Below are 9,706 nucleotides of genomic sequence, written 5' to 3'. Positions count from 1 at the left end.
CTGTCTCATCACCTATCAAAATAGCCTGATCCCCAGTTGGATCCACACCTCGTTGTTCTGGGAAACTGTCCCGAATACAGTCCATGAATTTCTTTTCGTTGCTTCGTCTGCCAATCTGACTATCCCAGTCTACTCTAAGATTAAAGCCATCCTCATGACTTAATGTACTACCTTTGCTAGATGTTCTCAATATCTCTTGCTTTATTCTCTGTCCTACTGTATAGCTACTGTTAGGGGTTTGATAGTCTAATCCTACCAGTGTCGATTTCGCCTTTTAATGTTTCTACCTCCATCCAAATTGATACGATATCTTCAGATTCAAGATCGTTTCTTTCTCTCGGTACTTATTCCATTCTGTACCAACAAAGCTACCCTGCCACCCTTGCCTTCCTGCCTGTCCTTTTGAAAAGACACATGCCTGAATATTTAAGATAACAAGGTGTAGAGCAGGATGAACACAGCAGGCCAAGCAGCATCAGAGGAGCAGGAAAGCTGACGTCTTGGGCCCAGAGGTTCTAGGCCCGAAATGTCAGCTTTCCTGCTGCTCTGATGCTGCTTGGCCTGCTGTGTTCATCCAGCTGCACACTTTGTTATCTTGGATTCTCCAGCATCTGCAGTTCCCATTATCACGGATATAGTTTTCCATACAGCTCTTTTAAAATTAATTTCCATACTACATTACAGATTAAGACTTGGTTACAAGGAGATCAAAGCTGAGAACCAAATATTCGGGCATAGACTCTGATGAAGGGTCCAGGCCCAAAACGTCAGCTTTTGTGCTCCTGAGATGCTGCTTGACCTGCTGTGTTCATCCAGCTGCACACTTTGTTATCTTGGATTCTCCAGCATCTGCAGTTCCCATTATCACTGATATAGTTTTCCATACAGCTCTTTTAAAATTAATTTCCATACTACATTACAGATTAAGACTTGGTTACAAGGAGATCAAAGCTGAGAACCAAATATTCGGGCATAGACTCTGATGAAGGGTCCAGGCCCAAAACATCAGCTTTTGTGCTCCTGAGATGCTGCTTGGCCTGCTGTGTTCATCCAACTTCACACTTTGTATGGAAAACTACATTTCTTTGTGTGGTTGAGGTGTTTGCTAGAAGAGTAATGACTATACAATAATTTTATATCAATTTGAGTTGCATAATTAAATCACAAAATATGATAGCTACTCAGAATGCTCAGCATTTTTCCATGACCTGGCTACTGTGGAGAAGAAACTGATTTTTGGAGCTAAATTTAATTTGTCTTTGCCCTTGTCCATTTTGCTTTAGCCTATTTACAACTATTTCACCTTCAATCTGCTTTAAATGCAGTAATAAGCAAACTAGCATTGTTTTAAGTAGAATCAATTCATGCTTTTATTTTTTCATTGCATATAAAAACATTTTATGAAGTTTTCTCAGCATGATGTACAGTACTATATCATAGACCGTAAGAGACTAGGAAAACATTGAAATATTCTTCTTTTGCAACCTCAAGACAACTTAAAACAAAATAAATTGTTCAGGAGTCTCCGTAGATAACTTTTTTTTCTGTATAATCTTTTTATTACTATTTAATTCAATAAACCAAAAAAAAAGTTCAATTCCTTTGGGCCAGGGCTGCTGAAATCTACAGTTTGCGTGTCAAAAAGGAGGGCCTGTTTGCTTTTCGGAAAGATTTTCCCCTTTCATCGAACTGTCGCTCAGCTTGTACACTTTAAAATACAGCAGACAGTAAATTATTGGAGAAAGTTAAGGCACAGCCCTGTGGCCAAAGACCTGCAACCATTCTACGTCAAGTGTCGATTTCATCATCGTTCTCCTCAGCCAAGCTATAGGTGATGTAATATTACAGAAGACAAATTTACAGGAATAAGTATTTTCAGTCTTTCACTAGGAGTTTCCCATACAGTAACACCACCCATTAGGAATTATGTTATAATACGAATCAATAATTTACAATAAACATTACAGTATGTACAGTTCAATAAATACATGGTTGTAAACAGAGACAAACAAGACTGGATTACAAGTAAGGTCATCTGGTGAGGAAAACAAAACTATGGCAACAAAATTAAATAATGCAGGAAAGTAACCTCATTCAATGGGTGTCTTTAACAGCCTGACCTATTCAAGTTTTACAATTTGTTCCATCTACATACACTTGCCAAGATATCCAATGTGGGGAGATGGGGAGCAGGAGAAGACAGAGAAAACTTTAAATTGGTACAGTAACTTGCAAGCTAAAGTGTACTAATATGGAGACTCTGCACATGGCTATACAGTAGTCTGCACAACTCTGCACAATATGGAAACATGTACTGGAATCTTAAAGCCATTTAATGCAATGTAATGTTTTATGTATTTTTTTTTAAACAAGCACTGTGCAGCTCAAAAGGACATTTTGGCAAGAAAATGTGAGTGTTCTGAAATTCAGTGCATTTTATCCCCAACTCTTGAGACAGCCGATCAATGTTGATTGTCTTCTTTCAAGATGTTTCTGGTAAATGTAGCTGGGCAGCATATAAATAATGTGCTTACTTTGAGTGCAATGTATTTTAATACAATTGCTAAAGTAAAAGAAGAGTGCGAAATATGTAGCATCTGGCTGTGTGGCATTTGCGTTTTATCCCCAGACAGTAACTGCCTGAAAAGGTATCAAAGTGATAAAATGACAAGGTCTAAGATAGTAAGGAACTACTTGTACTCAGCATTACAGAACTGTACAGAGAACTTGCAAGTTACTTTTCATCTCTAACAATAAATGAAGCCTCAAATCATTTTTAAATATAATACGTTCATAAATCTGTATTAATAAAAGTAAAATCTAAAAAAGTTCTCTGTATTACATATGATACAAAAAGAGGTCAGTACAACTTATAGTTGTACAGTTTTACAGTCAGGTTTCAAGGAAGACTTGAAATTATAAAACATCTCATGATTTCCATAAATGATCGATCTTCCTACCGGTGACGGATCCTCACTGATTCCAGACTCATAACAATACTGTGCATTTCAAACTACATTTGCTGAAACCAGTGTCCTTAGCTTGATCTCATGAATGGATTTCCATACTTTATTTTCATCTGTCAATGAAAAAGCTCAAACCTCTACAGCTTTGAGAAAACAAAACCCACATTTGGTTTAGTATTTTTGTCCCACCAAAAGTAATCCATTCCTATTGCAGATTCATGAATCTGATAGTGCTAACAATCAACCAGTTCTGAAATGGATTCCTCATGCTTAAATAATGCTGTGGAGCTGAAATTCTGACATGTTATTCCTGAGTACAGAGTCATCTAGATGATTCTAGGCTTTGTCATACACAAAGTACTGGTAGATGAGGATGAAACATGGCCTTGGCTGTAGCTACAGGTGTGCTTGGAAGCTGCTTCCAAGATATCCTTCCTGTCATCATTGTTATGTACCTACAACCTTCTCGTCATCTTCCTCCTCTGTCTCCTGCTCCCTCGAGGTATCTGTTGGACCCTCTTCTTCATCTACTTGCTCATCCAATGGAATTTCCGTTGATTCAGAGTCCTGGGTACAAAGAGTCTTGGAATCACTACAGCTGTTGTCATCCTCACCCTGGCTACCTCCACTGTCTTTTTCAGTATCTGATTCCCCGTCTTCCTCTAGTGTTAATTCAAATTGGAATTTGTCCACTTGTCCTGGCCGTCCCTCCCCATCAGCATCAGGAGCAGGTGAAGGGCTCTGTGGAATTGTGCTCTGATACCATTCTCTATTATCTTCCAGTGTATCTAACATGTCCTGTGCGTCAGGATGGACTAGATCAGCCCATGTCTCCCATAAAGGATGGACAATGTAGTCAATGAAACCCACCTGTAAGAGATGAAACAAACAATTAGATTCGCAGTTGCACCCGTCAATGATGGCAGTGCATGCTTCTTGATCAGGCACAACCTTCTACAGTGAGCTTTGAATTTTGTTTCACATGAAATGCAAACTTTTGAAAAATTCTTCCTGAGGGTACAAGCCCCACAAAGCTTCAACAATAAGATGACAGCAACAATATAATCAGAAACAACTATCATGCACAGCAATTGTTTGTCAAAGCAGAGATAAAGTTTTAAAAAATATTTTAACACTAATTGGTGAAATGGTGTTGACTTTATGCCTCAAGGATGGGAAAGTCAAATGTGAAGAAATGGGAAGAAAACAAGGAGATGAGGATGTGACTAAATTACTGAAAGCCAAGTAGTATCTGGTTGAGAGATCTGGCGTTTGGTTGGGGGAATGGTGTGGGAAGGAGCACAGTGAGGGTCATTTTGATTATTGGCCTTGAATGGGGACACAACATTCTCATTTGTTTTGCCAAGCAAAAAAGACCTATCAGCTTCTTACTGCTAGCACCTCTAGTTAGTTGGGACTTCCATACCCTTTCTACCCGTTCCAGAGCAGGAAGGTCTGCTATCATTCAGTTAAATGCCCGAACTGTACTTAAAGCAATGGGCCTTCTGGAAGATAAGGGGTGAGGTCTAGCTGGCTGTCCCGCCTATGAGCATGACTCTCAGCACCTCCATTAAAAATTGTCCAATGAGTGATCAGGATTTGGAATGGACGAGATAGCATAAGAAGATTCAAGGCTAAATTTGAGATAGAAATTCAACAAATGTTTGAATGAAAAAAACATCGCCCAGCCTTGAGAATGAGATATGTATTGGATCGTGTTGGATCACTCTGCCAAACAGTTGACACAGCCACACTGGGCTTCAGAAGATGTTAAAAAGAATGACAAATATTTTGGATACGCAGCTTGGGTATAAGTTAAATTATTCAACCCTGTACAAAATAGGATCAGCGATAGAAATACAGGTCGTTCCAAAGCTCATGGAGAGGAAATGATGTTCTTTGGATTTTGCAATTAAGAGCTGGGTTCTCTCTTAAGGGTAATAAAATGTGAGGCTGGATGAACACAGCAGGCCAAGCAGCATCTCAGGAGCACAAAAGCTGACGTTTCGGGCCTAGACCCTTCATCAGAGAGGGGGATGGGGTGAGGGTTCTGGAATAAATAGGGAGAGAGGGGGAGGCGGACCGAAGATGGAGAGAAAAGAAGATAGGTGGGGAGGTAGGGAGGGGATAGGTCAGTCCAGGGAAGACAGACAGGTCAAGGAGGTGGGATGAGGTTAGTAGGTAGATGGGGGTGCGGCTTGGGGTGGGAGGAAGGGATGGGTGAGAGGAAGAGCAGGTTAGGGAGTCAGAGACAGGTTGGACTGGTTTTGGGATGCAGTGGGTGGAGGGGAAGAGCTGGGCTGGTTGTGTGGTGCAGTGGGGGGAGGGGACGAACTGGGCTGGTTTCGGGATGCGGTTGGGGAAGGGGAGATTTTGAAACTGGTGAAGTCGCAAAACCAGTCCAACCTGTCTCTTCTGCCTCCCTAACCTGTTCTTCCTCTCACCCATCCGTTCCTCCCACCCCAAGCCGCACCCCCATCTACCTACTAACCTCATCCCACCTCCTTGACCTGTCCGTCTTCCCTGGACTGACCTATCCCCTCCCTACCTCCCCACCTATACTCGCTCCACCTATCTTCTTTTCTCACCATCTTCGGTCCGCCTCTCCCTCTCTCCCTATTTATTCCAGAACCCTCACCCCATCCCCCTCTCTGATGAAGGGTCTAGGCCCGAAACGTCAGCTTTTGTGCCCCTGAGATGCTGCTTGGCCTGCTGTGTTCATCCAGCCTCACATTTTATTATCTTGGATTCTCCAGCATCTGCAGTTCCCATTATCTCCTTCTCTCTTAAGGGGTCTTGTCACGCAGTGGTACCTCATAGCCAGACAATCTACTCCAGAGGTGTGTAATCCCTAAACAGGGTGATTAGAAAACATGAAAAAGAGGCGGTTTCTCACAGGGGCTGTGGTTCATAACTTTCCCTTCCAACTGCATTTTAATTTAATTTCTCCCCGTTTCCTTTCCGCCCTTTTTTGCTTTCATTGAACTGTCCTTGGTGGACAATCTGTGTAATTCATTAATTTAAATTAGTGATTTTGTGGAGTTTATATGAAAATTAGAGAAGGGTTCTTGTGGAGGGGAGTGGGCAGGTTAGACGACCTCTTAATAGGCTATATTAGGCATAGGATTGTGCAGAGGGTCACGAGTCCCAAAAGCTTACATTTTTCCACCATTATTTCCATGTCTGGGTGTCTTTGAAAAGGAAGATGTAGAGTCCACCAGTAGTCTTGAAGCCTTTCAGGATTGTTAGGGACCATGAAGGTACAGTATTGCCCCTATTTTGCTTTAGTGTCCTCTTTGTTCTCCTCCACTTAATCCTGGTACTTCTTCAAGTTTTGCTTTTAACACACTGCCTATGTTTTGCACCATTTGTAATCTGCTAACAGGTGATTTGTTAATTCAGTAGTAAGTTATATTAAAAAAAAGAGCTGGGTCCTTCTCCGGGGAGAGCTGACTTCTGGACAGGGAAAGGTGGAAACTAGCGTTTGTGCCAAAATATACATGTATAATAGAATACTTGCAAATCTCCGAAAGATCTTTAGTGCCTAATTCAACACATGGATGTTGGTCTACAAAACAATAGCACTGCTATTTGTAGCGCAGCTTTTGAGATTACACTGGGGTTTGCCAGCATCACTTACTTGTGTTTTTTCAATGGAGGCATTGTGCTCATCACACATGGGACTTATTTCCATTCCCCTTTCTCTTTCTCGGTCTCCTTGGCGAAAGAACTCTTCCATTATTCTGTCTGTCCACTGTCGGTATAGCTGCAGAGGTTTTGTTGGGTTGCTTAAGTCTGCACAGTGTACCATGTTTTGCAGAACCTGGATTATAAAATACAGGATGGTTTTCAACTCAATTTGCAGGTCAATAGCATGTCATTGTTAAGCTACAGGTATATCATTTACAATGTTCGCAAATGTTCGATTCCAACAAACATGGCACAGAAATAATTAAAAACATTTCAGATATTTTCTTCAACTGCAATCATTCTACATAAAGCATGTGATAGCGAGGATGATGGTTTTTAACATTTTTTAAAGCTTCCTTTTTGAATTGAATGGACTGTTTGATACCTGGATTCTGTCCGAGTAGTTGTCCAAGAGGAGTACTCCAGAGCTTGTAACTTTTTTTGTTTCTACCATTGTTTTCAAGTCAGCCAGTAAATTCATATGTTTGGACATGTCTGTAGCCAGAACCTGAAACACAGGGTTTGAGAGCCTTTAGTAAATAATTTCAGGTTACAAAAATAGGACTTGTCAGCAGGGCATTGCAAGTCATACAAAGCTAGCAAAAAAAAAAGTTATTCTAAAATAGAACAATGATAAATAGCTCTCTAGGTGTGAGCAGTTTTTCTCAACTTATGACGTTTGGATCAGGTACAAAGACTCTAAGTTTAAATACAGAGAAAGAAACTATTTCTAATCATCCACCTGGTTAAAAAAAAGAGACTACTTTCAGTGTTATGGTTCATAACCTTAGCAATGTTGAATTTTATTAGTGGACACTGAGTTTGATAGTTAAATGAATTCAGGATTGCTTACTCCCTGATCTTTTGGAATGGTTTAATCTTTTCACAAGGTCTCTGAGGTTGCGTCCCATTATTGTAGTATCAATTCCTGTTAGGAAAACCACTGCTGGCTGTCAGCAACATCACAATACTACAGGGTGGCACGGTGGCTCAGTGATTAGCGCCGCTGTCTCACAGTGCCAGGTACCTGGTTCAATTCCAGCCTCGGGTAACTGACTGTGCGGACTGTGCACATTCTCCCCGTGTCTGCGTGGGTTTCCTCCGAGTGCTCCGGCTTCCTCCCACAGTCCAAAGATATGCAGGGTAGGTGGACAGGCTATGATGATTGCCCGTAGTATTCAGGGATGTGTAGATTAAATGGACTCTCGCGGAATGGGTCTGGGTGAGATGCTGTGAAGGTCGGTGTGGACTTGTTGGGCCAAAGGCCTGTTTCCACACTGTAGGGATTCTTTGATTTATGATCTACACTACAAATAACATTTAAGAAGGGAAGTCAGGAATAAATATTTTCTAAAATATCTCTTAAATGTAACATGTAGTTAAAACATAATGGACCTAATGAGAATATTAGGAAAAAGGATGGAGATTTCAGTTGAACAGTAAGCTTTAAAGTTTCAACTTACGATGTCTATGACCATCTTCCTAAGTGACTGTCTTTGCTTCTTAGTCAAATTCTGGAAAATATCACAGTTCTCCTCTTGCAGTAGTTTAAAGCCGACAGCCAAGTGATGGTTCTCCAGCACTGACGAATCATTGTACATCAAGGCAAGTTCTGAGTCTGAAAAGCACATGAATGGAGGTAAGGGAAGAAACAGAAGGAGAGAGGTTAATGTAAATCAAATATATCAATTCTCTTCACACTCCTCCATGTCAAACTGATAATATAACACATGCCATCGGTTTGAATAATCCTATATGCTTACAAAATTCGACTGGCATTTGTGAACGCATAGTATAGCCTGATATATGATCAGTATTCACAAAACGGCAACATTAATTGGGTGTATTCAGAAGAGCCAGACTTTAGTGACGGAGAGGGGTAAATTGAATCAAGGTAATTTCTACCTAATTAATTGCACCTCCACCACCCCAATCTCCACACTGCACCGGAGGGCATGAGGTTCTGCTTGGGAATACTGTTTGATTTCTTTGGTTAGAAAATAATCAGAGGTGATTCTAAGTAAGTTGGGAGTAATTCTATGTCTACCAGGAGACTGCAGTGGTGTGAAACAAAACAGCATTTTTAATTCTATGTACACAAGTATGATAATAACACTGTAGGCTTCTTTTTAAGTGATGAAAAATCAAACTAGCTGCTCTAGATTTTGCGTATGTAAATAAAATCCATGCACCATCTGCCTATTTAGCACCCCAGCATTTGAGTGTACTTGTTATCCTTGTGATCGCTTCACTGTTGCCAGTATGCTAATCTGTTCTGTTTTAATATTAGTACATGAACACGTCACTAGCAACCTTTCTTTTTACCTCCGGTCAACCACACAATCAGCAAACACGCAGATTTAACAACGTTAATGCATTGACACCCTCATATAAGTTAATGATATTAAACTTCTGGAACCCTTCAAAACTCAATTAAAACCCTCTTTCTCTGCAACATGTCAATATGACCATCTTCATTTGGCTCATTTGTCTACTTTATGATATCTCTCCTTAATTTTTTGTGTCTAGAAAGTTAAGATGTTTAAAGTTTTGTTTGTATAACCAAAGGGTAGGTGTTTTTTAAAAAAACAGCTGTTAAAATTTGGTGTGGTGCCACATCTGCCGGGGTCATAGAAACAGATAAAATAGGAACAGGATAACAAAGTGTGGAGCTGGATGAACACAGCAGGCCAAGCAACATCTTAGGAGCACTAAAGTTTAATGGGAACTGCAGATGCTGCTTGGCCAGCTGTGTTTTGTTGTCTTGGATTCTCCAGCATCTGCAGTTCCCATTATCTCTGATAAAGTAGGAGCAGGAGTGGGCTATTTGGCCCTTCAAGCCTGCCCCACCATTCAGTTTGATCATGGATGATCATTCAACTCAATACCTTGTTGCCCCATATCCTTTGGTCTCCCTTAGTCTAACTATATCTAACTCCTTATTGAAAGCTTTCAATATTTTGGCCTCAACCACTTTGGCAGGGAATCCCACAGGCTCACCTCTCTATGGGTGAAGACATCTCTTACTGTCTCAGCTTTAGGTTGCCTCC

General features: G+C 40.8%; 1 protein-coding gene across 10 annotated transcripts in view; it reads right to left on the bottom strand.

Moving 5' to 3' along the window:
* Positions 1-1,369: 1,369 nt before the first annotated feature.
* pde4d (phosphodiesterase 4D, cAMP-specific) overlaps positions 1,370-9,706 on the bottom strand; it is a 1,334,021-nt gene continuing 1,325,684 nt past the window's right edge. For all 10 annotated transcript variants that reach the window (XM_048534576.2, XM_059648315.1, XM_048534564.2 and 7 more), the window contains 4 exons: positions 8,120-8,274; positions 7,042-7,164; positions 6,607-6,789; positions 1,370-3,836 (listed from right to left, as the gene is read on the bottom strand). In XM_048534576.2, coding sequence (XP_048390533.1) covers positions 3,414-3,836; positions 6,607-6,789; positions 7,042-7,164; positions 8,120-8,274 — 884 coding nt within the window. In that variant the 3' untranslated portion in view covers positions 1,370-3,413. The remainder of the gene's footprint in view (positions 3,837-6,606; positions 6,790-7,041; positions 7,165-8,119; positions 8,275-9,706) is intronic.

The sequence above is a fragment of the Stegostoma tigrinum genome, chromosome 1, assembly GCF_030684315.1.
Source record: "Stegostoma tigrinum isolate sSteTig4 chromosome 1, sSteTig4.hap1, whole genome shotgun sequence".
NCBI classification, from domain to species: Eukaryota; Metazoa; Chordata; class Chondrichthyes; order Orectolobiformes; family Stegostomatidae; genus Stegostoma; species Stegostoma tigrinum.
Note: the sequence above shows the minus strand (reverse complement) of the source record. Positions and strands in the feature narration are given on the sequence as shown.